General features: G+C 34.4%; 1 protein-coding gene across 2 annotated transcripts in view; it reads right to left on the reverse strand.

The window, feature by feature from the left end:
• LOC150093566 (uncharacterized) overlaps positions 1–17,830 on the reverse strand; it is a 125,313-nt gene that overhangs the window by 74,630 nt on the left and 32,853 nt on the right. Inside the window, exons 7-17 of one of the 2 annotated variants that reach the window (XM_090412882.1) lie at positions 13,842–13,897; positions 13,149–13,201; positions 12,568–12,683; positions 11,184–11,328; positions 10,142–10,200; positions 7,859–7,977; positions 6,783–6,880; positions 5,804–5,842; positions 4,178–4,305; positions 1,562–1,632; positions 128–192 (exon numbers count right to left, since the gene is read on the reverse strand). In XM_090412882.1, coding sequence (XP_090269008.1) covers positions 128–192; positions 1,562–1,632; positions 4,178–4,305; positions 5,804–5,842; positions 6,783–6,880; positions 7,859–7,977; positions 10,142–10,200; positions 11,184–11,328; positions 12,568–12,683; positions 13,149–13,201; positions 13,842–13,897 — 949 coding nt within the window. The remainder of the gene's footprint in view (positions 1–127; positions 193–1,561; positions 1,633–4,177; positions 4,306–5,803; positions 5,843–6,782; positions 6,881–7,858; positions 7,978–10,141; positions 10,201–11,183; positions 11,329–12,567; positions 12,684–13,148; positions 13,202–13,841; positions 13,898–17,830) is intronic. The other variant, XM_090412883.1, reaches the window with a different exon arrangement.

A 17,830-nucleotide genomic window follows, 5' to 3' on the forward strand; every position in this document is an offset into this window, starting at 1 on the left:
TTCGTCAATTAACGTGGAAACTGACATAAAAATTGAGTGATAAATATAATTTAAATAATTCGATTTTATTACTCTACATCTTTATTCCCATTCGATTATATAATAAAGCTCCTCTTTCCCTGCTTACCTTTTATATTCGGTAGCAATAAAGGCAAACTGTGAGGCCCAGCATTTTTTTACTGCATCAAGAATCTGCGAAAAAAATCATATGTAAATTATTGACATGTAGTACATTTTCTTACCGTTTGAATTTGGAAATTGGGAACAAATTAATTTTAGAAGCTTTTTTTTTACTGAAATTGATAAAGCGATCGTTTTGTGTCGATTTCAGATCAATTTAGCGCGATATAATAATTCTTGTATGAAGTAGCATAAAATCAAATAAAATATGATTATTTACTTACATTTGACTGATGACTAAAAATAAAATAGGGAAAGTTTTTTTTAATTAATATTGCATTTTAGGTTAAATCATAAGATTTACCTAAAATTATACAAACTCTGGTCAGAGCATATATTTTGGAATTAGCCGGTAATTGGCTTTTCCCAATCTTCAAATCTTAGGGTTAAATGGCCGCGCCTTCGTTAGGGTATTAAAGACAATATCGGTTAGCATGAATCGCAGTCTACCTGGGCGATAAATTCTTAAATGACGGACTGTTTGTTACATAAGAGAAGAAAACTGATAACATTTAAAGCGTGGTGGATGTTATATCAGATGATGAAAATTATTCATGATATTCTTTGGAAAATCTTATAGACATCCAAGTCCCGAATATATCTAAATAGTTTAAAATATATTTTTAAATTAGTTTTAGAATCGTTTGTCCGATTTTAGTTATGTTTTCTGAACGCACTAAATTAGGAAAAATTTTATTTATTTTTTTTAATTCATTATAAAATTTTTAATGAATACATTTTTAAAACTTTATAATGAAAAAAAATTATAATTTTTTCAGATCAAAACCCGATAAAAAGAAGATTCCACCCAGGATAGTCTTATTGATATTTTAAGCAGATATTTTCTCTCTCTTTCTCCTCGACTTTAATTTGAATGCTGGTCAAAATACTCACCATATGCAACATATTCTCCAAATGAGAAAATAGAAATTTCATTCCCTTCAAAGCTTAGTTAAATGAACTCACAAGCATTGCAATAATGGGAGCACACAGCTTTCTTATATGGGAAGTGTAATTCTTCAAATAACCTTCAAATGAATAATTAATCGTCGGCGAAAGTTATTTAAAATTAAAATCGGTCATGTTCTCCGAACCCTCGATTGCCTTACTTTCTCTTTGCTTAAATATATTTTTAAGTGGTTAATTAGACAATTATGATATATCTCGGTGACTCGCCAGCATTCAGTGGTATCAAATGAGCCTTCATGCAATCAGATTATCTAGAAAATCATCTGATAGTATGAAGAAAGACATAAAGTAGTATTTCCAGCATTTAAAAGATTAAGAATGAAGCTTTAAATATTAAATATAACTAAAAATTCTCCTCATGAGCATCCTGAATCAAAGTATTTTGAATGGCTACGAATAAATATAGAATTACCTCATCGATGCCTTGCATTCCAAGAAAGGTATCCATCTGTCCGGCGCATGACATTTGCTCTGTGTCTTCTCCTGCAAAAGAATTGCCTTCATTTGCAAAAATCTTGCGTGCATTCACACTAGTAAATGACCATTTTCTATAAGAATCAGCTTTAATCCTCCAGTCATGAAATTATTATCAACAAATGTAATGGCCAGTCGTGTAATAACATTCTGGACAGTATCATAACTAATCTCGTAATGTTTTAATAGAAATAAATATTATATTAAGAAGATTCCATAATCATATTACCTAATCACAAAAAAGTGATCCCAAATCAGGGAAACAATCTATCCGTATTAGAAAGAAACTAGATGTAGAAAATGCAGTTCGTCCAATGTTCTTTATCGTGTTTCTATGCATCATTTTCTATTTGATTTAAAATCATTTCAACATTACCTAACGCACGTGTACTCTATCGTGATGAAGAATCGAATCCATCGGTTAAAATGATCTGGATTTTGAAATCCCTTCTTGGATACGGAGAACATGCGAGGGTGGTCTGAAAAGTTATCGGCCTAACAATGAAAATTAAGAATTTATAATTTGAAAAATATTTTTTATTTTTCAAAACATAATATCCCTTAAGACCTTTATTCCAGCGATGTTCCAGCGCCATTATACCGTCCCTGTAGTGGTTCTCAGTAAGATCTGCAAAATACCCCTCTACAGCTGCAATCACCTCTTGATTCGATGAAAAACGCTGAACAGCGAAGAAGAGTTTTAGTTTTGGTAAGAGGTGGAGGTCAGAGGGAGCCAAATCTGAGGAATAGGGTGGATGTTCCAACAGTTCACAGTGCAAATTCCTTAATTTTCCCATTACCAAAACACCTTTGTGGGCAGGTGCATTGTCCTGATGAAAGATGTTTTTTTTTTCTGCAAACCGGGTCTTTTCTAATGAAGTTTTTCGTCTAGTCTGGTTAAAATATTGGAATAATTTTCCCCGGTTATTGTTTACCCTTTTCAAGATAATTAATTAACAAAATTCCTTTAGGATCCCAAAACACCGAAACCATGACCAATCCTGCTGGTGGAACCGACTTTGTCTTCTTTGGCGCTGAAAAACCAGCTTCTGTCCACTGTTTTGACTGCTGTTTAAATTCTGGTGTGTAATGGTGAATCCAAGTCTCATCCATAGTAATAAATTGACGCACAAAATCAGTTTTATTCTTGTTAAAACGTTCCAAGCACTGTTCAGAGATTTCCATGCGAGTGCGTTTTGGATCTTCTGTGAGCAAGCGCTGCACCCATTTTGCGCAAAGCTTTTTCATTTGCAATTCTTCATGCAAAATATATCTTACACGTTCTTTTGAAATGCCTATTGTCTCCTTAATTTCACGCACTTTGACTCGCCAGTCATCCAATACCATATCGTGCATTTGATCAATGATTTCTGGTGTTGTTACACTTTTTGGACGTCCTTCACGTAGATCATCTTAAAGGCTGGTACGGCCACGTTTAAACTCGACAGCCCATATCTTAATTATCGAAAACGAAAGAGAAGAGTGCCCATAAACCTTTATGAACTTCGAATGAATTTCTTTTGGCGTTAAAACTTCTTTTACAAAGAATTTTATAACCGCGCGATACTCAATTTTATCCATTTCAAGGGATACAGGCAACACTTTTGCTTCAGACAGCTGTATAAAACAAAGTACTTGATATAATGACATGCGATTTCACATGAATGCTTATGACAGAATGTACCAACTTAGGAAGAAATAATCTTGCCGATAGTATTGCCATCTATGGTCGAGGCAAGAACTTTTCAGAACATCCTCGTATATGATAGAGCTGCCCTCTCGGAAAGTAGATTTGTAACCGCGCTAAGGAATACATCGACTGGAGACATTTGCAACTAGCAGACAGAATAATGATTAATCCTGAATCCACAGTCTATTATGGCGATTAGGATTAACCATGCTATCCTAAGTTTATTATATTTATCAAAGCCAAGTTATTTAGCTCAAATATCTCATTGAACGTATAAGTTACATCACAATCCAGGGTCTTAGCGAAGCCAGAAATGGTTCGGCTAATCAAATGCGCTCATAAAAATGAAACCAAGTTTCAACCAAAGTAATTTTCTGAAATGCGAAATTGTTTCTTTTCTTTTCTTTTTTTTTTTTTTTGAATAATCTAAAAAGTGTGTTTATACTAAAATACATGCAGGTCAGATACTATCATAAATTCCATCATATTAAGTCATTTCATGAACTATCTGATTATCAAATATATGATACTCAATAATAATTCAGAGCAGAGCAATTGAATTAAATTATAATTATTTTGTCACGTTAAATTTGGTCCAGTTGGCATACATAGACCGGCTTGCATTCACATAAAATACATTCTACACGTGCATTTTTTAAATAAGAGATAAATATTTTGCAATTAAGGAGCACACACACACGCGTATCTTCACTGTATGAGATTTCTCATAATTTTTATTTATTTGTAGAAGAGAAAATTCTTTAATGAATTTTCAGTTATTATAATTGGATCTTGTGTTATTTAAGGATAGAAGCCTAGTTAGCAACGATAAAAAAGTAACAATATATGAAACCTTTAACATACCGGTAGCGGATGACCTCACAGCAAATCTCAGGGTGTTCACTTTGTCTCCATACATATCCATAAGAGTTTTCTGAATCACTCGCGATATAGAATCGGGTAAGTTAGATGCTATTAGCTGATTAACTATTCTACGAAAGAAAATTGGAAATAAATTTACAATTGGTTAACATAATACTTGTGTTGTTATTTTCGTCCCAAAAAAAGATAAAAAAAAGTTATAAAAAGATTGAATGCACTCAGTTGCTTAAACATTGGAATACCTCAGCAGAAGTTGCACGTGATGTAAAGAACACATGAAGAGAGGCTTTTCATGAAATAGAGGCGTTTGAAAAAGCACACTCACATAATTTTAGTTTTAACTGAAACGACTGTCGTCGGAGTAGAGCTTAATTACCCCGAACATGGTCACCAAATGTTCATGTTTAGGGGAATCGCAGTAGTTCTTAAACAGCAAAACGTTGACGACTGCGCACTAATGCTGAGGTATTCCTAAAAATTATATTCTTTTTCTGGATAACGTAGCACTTTCTGCACTTATGGAATATGGAATAGGGCGAAAGAACCGTATCAATTTCAGAAAGCAAGAAAATTCCCAATATTATACAGCTAAGTCGATTAGGTTTCCGTATTAATACTGGAACAGATTAGCCTACTCATAATCTACCCTAAAACCGATCAACTGTTTGTGTAAGAAAGTAAAAGAGCGTGGAGGAAATGGTCACCATCATGGCGGAAATCAAATAACAGACCAACTGAATGCAGAATAGAGGTCAGTCGCCCATGAAATCTCTAGAGTGCATGGAAATACTAGTAATTTAATTTTTTGATACAAACGTGTGACGGTTAGTCTTTCCTTTTAAAGTGTTAATATTTTGATATTTTCTGTATTATTCAGGTGTTCCAATACTTTTGGTAATAAAGTGTAAATACATATCAAAAATAACACTCAACAAATAACAACTACTTTGAGCTACCAAATTTATGAGAGTAAATTCTTACACAAACCGGCCACTGAATTAGAAATCTTATGCAGATGAACGCAAACGTCACTTACGCAACGTATATTCAAAATACTTGTTCACTTGTGCATCTCCACGTGTTTGAGGAAACCATTTAAGAATTCTGCTAGTCAATAATCGTCAATAGTATTGATCACAATGGGAAAAACAAAGGATCTTTGAGTTCGATAAAGGGCTTATTGTGGATGCTCGTCTGGCTGAAGCGACTATGAAAATAGCAAAGCTCACTGGCTTCTCAAAAGGCGAGATATCTCAGGTGAGTGATAATCAGTGGGAAAATAACCCAAATTGCTTCTCTAAGAGGGGTAACTGTAGTTCTAACTGAGTCTGTCAGGAACGAGATTGCCGTAGTCTGAGAAGCCTTGTACGAAGAAACAGAACTTCCTTGACGCACAAATTGACCGAACAATATAATGAAGGCTGTTACAGATGCATATCTCAGCGATGCGCAAGGAATTGAAGAGGATCTGTATTGGGAAATGCATGCCCACACGGAAGACACTGATTTCTGCAAAGTTTCTAATTCAGTAGCCGGTATATAATGATGATTCATCACATGTATATCTATGCAGTGTTGAATTAAAAGAAATTCTAAAAATCTACCTACTTTTGGCATTCTGATTGAAGATCCCCTTGAACACGACCGCTACAAAGAAAATAATCGCTATTTAGATAGCAGCTGTAAACAATTTGTTTATTTTTTCTCCAAAGATAAAAGCAGAAACAAAATTTAATTTCATATTGAGTAGAGTTGAACGTAATACTGCTACTACTATTACCACTACTACTAATAATACTAACACTTTTGTATTTTTTAAATCCCACACGCACGAAAATTATAAGTATATAAATATTATTACATAATAATAATGATGATTAGTCCAAAGACTCATCGAGGGAGGGCACCTACTTTAAAATTCTCCTTCTCCAACCGCCGCTATATTCATCATCTACACGAACGCCATCTATCGCCGACCACCACCACTGGTATTTTCACAGACGGTCTGGAACATCCATGCCCCAGGCTGGGTTTGAACCCTCAGCCTTTTTGGCTGGAGAACAGATACGTTATCCACTCGGCCAACCATGCCGGCTGGTTGGCCGCGTGGTTAAATAATAAGAATTAGCACTGTGAATATGCTAACGATTACACAATCCAGAAATATTATTATTATAGTATGTAAATATTCATTGCTTAGTAATAAACGAATGACTAATATTTACAAAAAACATAATTTAACTTTCATTTAATACACATAATGCAATTCTAAAATAATGCGAAGCCGAGTAGGCAGTGAGTACATCGAAGTGAACGTACTTAGGGTCTTGAAACATAAAGAAGTCAGTTTAATTATGATTTCGAAAGAGATATTTAATCTACGATTACTGTGTCGCTGAATATTTAATCTACGTTGGACAGGACATAAGAAAGTTGACGACGATTTAACTGAATTGAAGAAGGAAAAAAAATCCGACAATACTTTGAAACACGCATAAAATATTTACACTTTGCGAAAGTACTTCTTGAAATTCTCCAGAATGTAGCATAATTTTGTATAAAGAGGCTTTCATACTTCATAGCTCACCTGGCAACATTTTCCAGATTCAGTATCCCATTCGCTACACTTCTGGCAAACTCCTGATAAGCAGCAGTAGTGACAACAATTCCTTGAGGTACAGTAAACTATTAAGGAATGGAAAGTTAAATTATTAAAACCAGAAATTCGCATATATAGTAATTGGCATTAAACTACATCGTATACAGCATGATCTTCACCATTCTCCCTTCCTACAGATAATCCCTAATTCCAGCAAGAACATTTCTAAATCACAGTAAATTAGAACTCACTCTTAAAAAACAAAAAAAAAAGATGTTTTCTAAGTTTAAGTTAGCAAAATGAATTTTATTAAGAGAACAAATTTACATTTATTTTATAAAAATATTATCTGATTTAACTTATTAGAAGTAAAAGGATAAAAAGGGTATACAAGATATAAATATGTCGGATTGTCAGAACACTTATTCCATTTGTTACAAATGCAATTATTACCATTCCAAATAACATTATTGAGATTAACGAACTCATAAAGAAGAGGAATATTTCGATATAATTTTATCTATTTTTTAATTACTTTTTTCCTATTATGAATGTGGTAGAAAGTGTACAAACAGCTGGCCTACAGCACAGTTCAACTGAAAGGAGGGATCTGATTTTGTTGAACGTCTTCTTTTGCGATCGAAAATGTAAAATTAAGAACGGTTATACATGAACTTTAAGAACATACTGTAAATGATTTTTGGTTACATGAAGCCTTTTGCCGAGTTCGTTAACTAACCATTTCATACGTTTCCCGAGTTCGTTGTCCAATGATTGCATTCTGATTAAGTACAACTTTGACGATACACAGACACAAAAAAACTTTTCCGTCGAATGTTGTAGGTTACGGTGTCACTCTTCACTGCATCACTCACACTCGGTGAAACAATCTCTGGCTATGTTACTGAGTCAACCTACCATTTGTTGCTAACCAACTCATCCTACAATCAGTCATATAAATGGACATTGAAATTCAACTGCAGAATGAGAGCCTCTTTTACATTTCGCTTTTAAACAGAAAACGTCAATATAATGAAATTACCGATAATTAATATTTTACTTACATTGTTCTGTTTTGTGCTGAGATCAGTAAGTTTAGCCAACGAGGATCCTTTACCACCTGTTAGTTCTAACAGCTGACATTGAGGGTTGATGAACCTGACTACTAATGGCTCAGGATTGTCTAAAAAATTAACAGTAATATAGAAATATGAATAAGAATGCTGTTAACAAGAAAATCAAAGCGCATGTGTACAGAAATATTTATTATTGGCCGTAATATTTGTAAGTTTTGTAAGTTCTAGGTTGTATGCTAGCGTAGTACATGTTGTGTTCAGCAGCGGTTAGTCCGACCTTTCATTGAAATGGGTGACTTGTCAGACTTCCAAAGAGGACAAATCGGGAGCCTATTTAGTAGGAGCGTCTGTAACAATTCAGTCGGTGTTTCAAAAGCAACAATCTCCATGGTTATGTCATGCCTTGTGTACAAGGCATGACACAACTTCATCGGCAAAGAAGACAGTGGCCCCAACCGAGAATGAATGACAGGGACAGTCGAACACTTCCAAACAGCACCGAACTGCAACAGCAGCAAAAGTGACAGCTGAACTCAATATCCACTCTGAAGACCCTATTTTCATAAAACCAGTCCATAGAGAACTTCAGAAAGCCAATATCTATGGACGATCTGCGATTGCTAAACCTGCAATCACAAAATCCAACGTGAATTGCAAAAATATGGTGTCAGAAACATAGAACCTGGACAGCTGATGACTGGAAACGAGTGATATGGTCCGATGAGCAGCATTTACTTTATTTCCAACAACAGGTCGGGTTTATGTATGAAGAACCCCCAAAGAAGAGTGCAAGTCGGACTGTTAGATTCCAACTGTCAAACATGGCGATTGGATTTGTGATGATTTGGGCGACCATGTGTTGATATTTGGCTGGTCCCATCATAACTCTAGATGGTCGAGTTGCGTACATGGACATTTTGGCTGATCAGGTTGTTTTCCAAAAATTACGCCATTTTTCAAGATGATAGTGTGCGTATATACATAGCAAGAACAGCTAATGTTGAGTCTTGGTTTGAGGAGCACCTAGAAGAACTTCAACATCTTCAAGAAGAACTTCAACATATTCAAGTCAGGTGAATGAACCTAGCCAGTTCATTCACCTGACTTGAATATCGTCGAACCACTGGGGGAAATTTTGGAAAGCACAGCGAGAAGCAGATTCCCTCCTCCAACATCTCTCAAACAATTGGCAGATATTCTGATCGACGAACGGTAAAACATTCCACTGGAAACTATTAAAAGTTTATATGAATCTATTCCACAACCGTTGGCAACTGTATTAAAGGAAAATGGTTGTCCCATACCTTATGAATAAGGACATATCACCCATTTCCCAGGTGTGCACATTATGTTGTCCACCTTCTGGCCCATGTTCTCAATGCTTTTCAAAATTCAGTGCTTTGAAACAAATGGGAAACGTAAATGCTTTGACAGTGTTTAAAATAATTTCAGAAGCGATGCTAAAATATTTATAATCAAGAATATTTTTCTTCGTCATGAGGCAACAATGATCCCAAAGTACTATTTTCCTTCATTCAACGCTGTAATGTAAATGAAGCATTGTTGAGTTATCTAGTTGTGTTTCAGAACAGTGCATGAATTATGAATTGATAGGTTGGCGAAATTTATTGAAGAAACTGTTATTGAAAGCTATGATTGAAATTTATGTGTCACGTCTCTTAATTCCGTGTGTTCTTTAGCCTATTTTCCAACTGTGAGTAAATGCATCTTCGTACAACGCCAGCTGACTCAGTTTCAGATGAAAGTTCTCTGTTATGTGAGATGAGTTCGAACACGATATTTTCAACAGAATTACACATTTCGCGATGTTCTTCAGACTACTCTCTGAATTCACGTAATGACGAAACTATAGTGCGCGCGCACACACACACACACACACACACACACACACACACACACACACACACACACACACACACACACACACACACACACACCTCTGGCAGTAATTTAATCTGTGCAACTTTGACTTCATCCCGATAGAGCTTTATGGTCAAGTTAAGTTAAACCAAATTGACTGGTACTTCGCAGAGTCTAAAAATTCCATTACCATGAATGTGATTTTCGAAACAAAATTTTAACTCTAAGTATACGGGGGGGAAATGCAAGTAATTTCCATATCATCTTCTTAAATGTTGTGTGCATTTGAATTCTGCACAAATGAACAGTCTATTTTCGATTTTTTGAAACGTTTACCTTTATGATGGAACATCAATCAGTAAATAAAATAAAACATAATTAAACGCCCACCTTTTGTAATAGTTCTTGCAATTACTGGCTTGCTTTTTGTGTTGACGTAAGAAATGTGCCTGTAAAATAAACAGTGAAATCCTGAAATTACTATGCCAAGTTAAATTTTCTTTATTTATAGAAATAATTTGTTTAAAAAATTAAAAACAAATTTTAAAATATCTAAATATTAACAGCATTGAAATCATTTGAAAATATGGAATAATTTCTCTAAAATGATATTTTTAGTTGGTACACCATCTTTATACTGTCCGACCACAGATACGAGAACTTCAGTTGGCTCGATGCCAAGAGTCAATTCATGTTGAATTTAATAAGGCGATGTACAAATTGGTCACTAACACGCGAAATCTCACGCTTCATATGTAAACTTTTCCAACTGTTATACAAGTAAAATACAAAATAATTACAAAATAATTAAATAAAGTAAAATACAAGTAAAGCAAAATAGTTACCACTTTATAAACTACAATATTCATAAAAGAGAAGTTAATTTTCCGACGCGTAATAATAAAAACTTCCAACAATACGGATTGATTACTCGAAATGGATTCTCCTTCTTCTGACATGCGCAGAAGTGGCGAATGGTCTCGCATCTGTGGGCGCACAGTAAATTTTACTGAAGTGCATGAGAAAAGTACGAAGAAATCTTCCGATTAATATTTGCATTTGCATTAAGTACTGCATTTTTATGGCAGATCATGATAGATTATGTTGTGTGTAAAGTTGGACTGTGGCACAATGTGTAGATTGTGACGTTGTATATATTCTTATTTAAAAAAAGGTAGAGTGCAGTGCCCTCCAGCGATGATATTTTGAGGTAGTTGGCGGTATCACGTAATAATAGTAATAGTAATACATAGAGAATAATAAGGATGATTTCATGAGATAAAGTGAAGAACTTATTTTTAACACAAACACACTTATTAATTTCATATAAGCATTAAAATAAAATCATAATCAGTTAGCATACACATTTCATTTTCCATTATCAAGGGATACTTTTATACATTCATAAAATGTTGAATTCAGCTGAACTCACCCCCTAATTGTAACTCCTCCACCTGGGAAATCATTAAGGGTAAACGTGCTGTGACTTACGCCAATCGTTCCTATCCATCCTTGAGTGCTATGGAAGTATGATGGGTGCTCTCTTCGATCAAATATAAGCACATACGATCTGTTTCCTGCAAAGAAACACCAGCGAAGAATTACAATAATCTGTTCCTGTCATTCAACTGGTAAACAATTCAGCTTAAAACTCCATCAAAAATCGTGATGCATGCAGTTCGTATATACAAGTCCAGTTAAGTCATTATTAATTAAAGTAGAAAATTAAAATAAAATTATTAATTAATAATTAATTATTATTGATGTTCATTTGAGTTAATTCTGTTCGTATAAAGAGCAGCTGAGTGGGATCGAAACACGTCAGGTTAAGAACACGTGTATTAATATCTGTACATATTTAATTTGGAAATTTTAAATTGAGCTTTCCTAGAACAATCTGTAACATAGGCAAGCTACTTAACAGTGTCATAAAAGTCTTAATTATCTATTTTAATTAAATATATCTAAAAAAATTATTTTTAAAGTTTTTTAAATTTGTAAAATGTTAAAAAATAAACCTCTATTATCGATCTATCGATTGTTCTATGATTGGCGTAATCCTTATCCATTCTTCACTGGTAGGTTTAGTATCATATTATATTAATTTATCTTGGAGCAACGTTATCGTTGCTCCGAGAAAAAAGAGTTCAGTTTTGCACGTGTCGTATGTATTGTCGTTTTATAACGAGCTAAACGAGTAGAAGTTTTTATTTAATTCATTTATTATTATTATTTAAAAATTTTATTCGATATCCTAAATATGCCAAATATGAAGAAAAGACAATTAAGGAGGAGAGCAGAGTATTTAATGAAGAATGGCAGTACTACATGTTTGCATTAAAGATAAATTGGTGTGTTTACTGCAAGCATGTAGTACTACCACAAACAAGTGAAAAGATACAATGCAATTAGCATTGTGGTCCACATAAGGACTACAAATAATCAAAATTGGAAGGAGAACCAAGAAAATCTATACTTTTAAATATGAAGCTTCAAAATAAACAATTATTTTAATTGATGACAGGAATAAGTAATGAACTTGTCGAAACAACTTATTAAGTGGCATATAAACTCGAGAGAAAAGGTAAGCCGTGTGGTGATGTGGAAATCATAAAACGGTAAGTTGTAGCATGACTGAATTCAGATAAAGTTAATAAATGCAAACTAAGATAATCCTATTTGCCTCTGAGGACTTCCAATTTCGTTTATTAAGAAGAATAACCAACTGCAGCTGCTCAATCCAGGGAATTCAAGCCTAGGTGATAACAACCGAAGTGCAAATTTGCTTAAAAATATTGATGTAACTCATCTCTTACCTGCAGTAAATGCAAGTTTTCGACATCTCTCTCCGTTTTTCGTCACAGTGCTTATGTCCGCTGAGGTGATACTGAAAATAACTCCATCCGACTGAACAACAAATCCAGAGAAAAGACTGAAATGGAAAACAAGATTATTTTATTACAAATGCGTATTTCAGTTCAAAGAAGCATATTTAAATTTATTAAATTATGTTCGAGATTATGTATTAAATCTCGTAACTCAATTCTATTTTAAATAAAGCGCTTGAGCTGATAAACTTACATTATGAATAACTATTTCCTCTTAATATGCAAACTTATTTCACATGAGTCGGGAGAATAATAATAATAAACGATGTAATTCTTACTGAAATCTATAATCAATTTTAAAATGTTTGTTTAGAACACTTCCGCATTCGAGAAATAAAATCCAGGTAGAAGTTTTGTTTATTTTATTCAGGGAAACCCACGTTCTACACAAATGCAGAACTATTACACTATTCAAAAACCCAGTTTTTTTTTTTTTTTGAAAATAGGATAGAAATCTGCAATAATAAACACTAAACGAGAACAATAATTTCCTTCATTAAAATACTTACTCTTTGACATGTCCTTGAAATGATTGTTCTACAAAGTGAACCAAGCAGCCATTCTAAAAGAAAAAGAGGAAAATAAAAATAAATTGACAAACCAACAATATGGTGTCTGTGTCAAAATACTGGTAATGTTCAAAATGACCGAGTAGAATAAATGGAAAATATAAAAAAGTAGAAGAAAAATAGTTCTGCTTATTTGAAAGAGAAAAAAAATCAGTATTTAGCATTTTTATTGTTTCAATTTGAATTTGGAATCTTGGAACAGTTATTATAACACATGACGCAGCGGTGATCAGTGTTTTGCTTTAACAGCATTAATAGGTTTCGCATGCATTTCTAATTAATATGCTAATTTAATATTCCCACATAGCTCGTGGTATGACTACTTTCATACCAGCATGATTTTTTAAAACTTCTAAATAAGTATATTCTTCATGTAGCTCAATGTGAATCTATTTGATCTAAGGGAATTATGTTGTCTTGAATGATTTTCTGGTAATTAATCGTTGTTTTCAAAAAAAAAAAAGTCATTTTTAAAAGGGAATTTTTTTTTCTGTTTTGATTACAGCTGAGGTATCCAAAAATACGAGAACTGAGAAAAAGTAGCAGTTTAAGTAGTCTGCATAATTGTATTATATTGGGCTTACTAAGCCACTTCATTTTAGCTAGATAGCGATAACAGTCGAAGAAACTTACTTTAGCTGTTCCTAGAAGATGTCTAATAAATCCACTTTCCAAATGTTTTACTTTCCCTATTGAAACGAAATAACAGAATTCTTAATGCCATTAAAAATTAATCGATGTAAGGCATATGCTGCATGTTTATAATATTGATATATTTATATTATTACGTTATTTATTGAGACAAATAGGGAAGGAATTATGAAAAAATTTAGAAACAAGAGTTAATAGTCTGATTTCTCTTTCACTTTTCGCTTTTATGAAGAATTTCTAGTTTCGTAAGTAAGCTAGGTTTTGGCTTATATTTACGAAATCTTCTAGAACTAAAATGTATTAAAATTTCATGATCATACGAAAATGATTACCAACATGCCACTGCCAAATACATTGCTTACACAAGCGGAATAATTCTCTAATTAAAATGCCTCTTCTAGAAAACTATTATTATTATTATTATAACAAAACTGTGAGCCATTTGGGTTGGTCACGTAGACAACTTTTCAGTTCTCCAGCCAAGCAGCATTACAATGGAGTCTCAACATAGCGTAGCTATTTTTAATATATTTAAATATTTGGTTTGACTGTCATCGTCAGTATGGTGTGAAACCACCTTGCGTATTAACGATCTGAAGTGGTCTGAAGAGACCTTTGCAGACCATACCATGTCTGCTCTCTAGAGCGGAGTTTCTATATTATCTAGCCCGTAGCCGATGCGCAGAAATAATGGTGATAGGTTTACAACTCTGCTCAGTGCAACTTTTTTTAAAAAAAGCAAACAAATATCTAAAACATTTCCAACACATTCAAGTTATTATTATTATAATCATTATTCGATCAACGAATGCAACGCGGCGTTGCCACGGTTCGCAAAGTTTCGACTGCATCGCAGTCGGGGATGCTCTGTCTCGAGGAACACCACGGTATTATTATTATTATTATTATTATTATTAAAAAAAAAAAAAATCACCCCGGAACACGATAATTGCCACATTCTGAAATCAATATCAGAATGGAAACAACTGACAATCCCGAAAAAGGGACCATCTATTCTCCACATCAACATCAGAAGCATTCAAAAATAATGGCTGACCCTGTAAGCTTATCTGAAGGAAGATATAGACGAAATAGACATTTTAATACTGACTGAAGTATCTACGACAAACGAAGAGGCATCCTCCTACCAAATGCCACACTTCCAACAACACAAACACTGCAGACAAACAAAACGAGGCGGTGGTATAATAATATTTACCAAACATAAACTAGAAGTAACAGAAATAAACTATAAATTAGAATACGCAGAAAACATATGCATCGAAATTAAAAACATCAAACAAGAAAACTCCCTGATATTAAACGCAATATACAGACCACCCAACTTAAGCACCACAAAATTCCTAGAAGAACTAAACAGATGGCTTTCAGCCACGAAAGTAGGCACCTCAAAATACTTGATAATAATAGGAGACATTAATATAAACATTAGGAACATAAATAACAACACAGAACAATACCTGGACCTATTATCGGCATATAACATAACCCCATCCATACAGTCGTATACACGAGAAGAGATAGTCGGAAACACAACAACCTCAACCTGCATTGATCATATAAATATAAGGGCCCCTCCAAACAGCCACACAGCAGCCGTCATAACATGCAAACTAGCAGACCATTATTTCACAGCATTGCAGTTACACACTGAACCAGAACCCATAAAAATCACTGAGACTACAAAACAGTATCATAGCATTGTAAACGAAGCAATAATGAACGATGAAATCAGAAAAACAGACTGGATGCAGATAGCATCTTTAGAATCTGCTGAAGCTGTATATAATAATCTTAAACTTGCATTTAACAAAATATACAACAAAGCATTAACAAAAATAAAAATACGCCCCCAAACGAAACAAAATCCATGGATAACAGACAACATATTAACAGACATACAAATAAAAGATGCCCTATGGAAACAACTTAAGAAGTCACCGAACAATATCGCTTTAAAAGCTGAATACAAAAGAAAACGGAATCTCCTAACAACCCAGATTCGAACGGCAAAAAGAAACTATTACAGCAAGAAATTAACAACAGCACAGAATGACATAAAGGAAACCTGGCACTTGATTAATGAAATGCTGGACAATATACACAGAACCACTGCCACAGAAACAATAAAACACAGCTTTGCCTGCGACCCCAAATCCCTTAAACAGTTGGCAAACAACTTTAATCAGCACTTCGTGAACTCTGTCCAAAAGCTACAAGAAACAACCTTTCCTCACACACACGAACATTCTCCACTAGGTCCACGAGCAACCCAGTCGATGTGGTTCCCCACAGTAACAAAAGAAGAACTATCACTGGCAATTCAACAAATTAATCCTAACAAAGGACCGGGGATAGACGGAATCAGACCAAAAGACATCAAGAAACACTCAACCGACCTACTTCCAGTTATACAAAAACTGTTAAATAAAATCTTCGAAACGGGACACATACCTGAAACACTGAAGACTGCATTAATCACACCCATACACAAACAGGGAAAAAGAAACATAATAAGTAATTACAGACCTATGGCCACGCTGCCTGTAATCAACCAAATCATGGAGCGCATTGTACATCAGAAACTCTCCACATACGTTGAAAAATTTCAAATCATACCCAAAACACAATATGGCTTTCAAAAAAATAAAGGAACGGCAACACTCCTGGAAGATTTCACAGATCTAATAAACGCTGCATTAGATAAAAACAGAATAACATTAGTGGTATTCATTGACCTAACAAAAGCATTTGACACACTAACACATAAAACCTTGTTAACGAAACTTACCCATATCGGAATTGGAGGTCGTCTACTCCAGTGGTTTAAAGCATACACGAAAAACAGAAAGCACATCACACGTATAGGATCAGTGCACAGCAAAGAGGTACATGTAACCTGTGGAGTACCGCAAGGAGCTGTCCTATCTCCCATAATATTTAACATATACACACATGACATAAGCCAACTCCCCCTAAAAAGTAAAATCTTCCAGTATGCAGACGACACTGCCATAGTATCTATTCACAACACTGCAAAAATCGCTTACAAAAATATGCAACACGACATCAATCAAATCACTAACTGGTTAACCGAAAACGGCATATATATAAACCCTGGAAAAACTAAGCTAATGATATTCAAAAACCCCCAAACCCTGCCCATAGAAACTAAATATCTCACTATCAAACACTCATCCTCCTATTCACAAAGTGCATAACCTAAAATCACAACCATCACACAGATGAAAACAGCACGCTACCTTGGACTTCACTTCGATGCAGATCAAAGTTGGAATAGCCATACAAACTATCTACATACCAAGCTTAGGATAATAGCAAGCAAACTATACAGATTAAAAGACATTGCCCCAACCCACATAAAAATACTAATCTATAAAGCATTATGTGAAAACATTTTAAGATATGCAATCACATCATACGCATTCTGCGCAGACTACAGACTTAACAGGCTACAATGGCTGCAAGATAAAATGATAAAACTGATATTCTGGGAACAACCCACCCTTATGCAGGAAGCATGGACAAAACACAAAATATTTAAGGTGAAACACTTACGCCACTACACAGTCATGTTAAAACACTACTACAGCCCAACATATAGAGCAACCAGAACAACATATCAAATAACAAGACCACAGTCAACAAACTACACAACATATAAGTACAACAATCGCTACGGCAAAGCCACCCGAAACTTCTACGTACCTGACATCATAAACAAACTGCCGTTCGCCAACAGAAACCTAGGAACATACAGAGAGCTGAAACAGGCACTATATAAATATTATAGCGAGAATGAAAATTAGAGCAATTCCCGTTTCTCTCTCCCCCACCACACATACACACACACACACAAACCACGACACCCCCCCCTCTCAAAAAACTACCACTACAAGAACACAAAGAAACAAATACACCATGTCTAA

The sequence above is a fragment of the Typopeltis vanoorti genome, chromosome 23 (assembly GCF_054136105.1).
Source record: "Typopeltis vanoorti isolate ZY-2024b chromosome 23, IOZ_Tvanoo_1.0, whole genome shotgun sequence".
Lineage (NCBI taxonomy): Eukaryota > Metazoa > Arthropoda > Arachnida > Uropygi > Thelyphonidae > Typopeltis > Typopeltis vanoorti.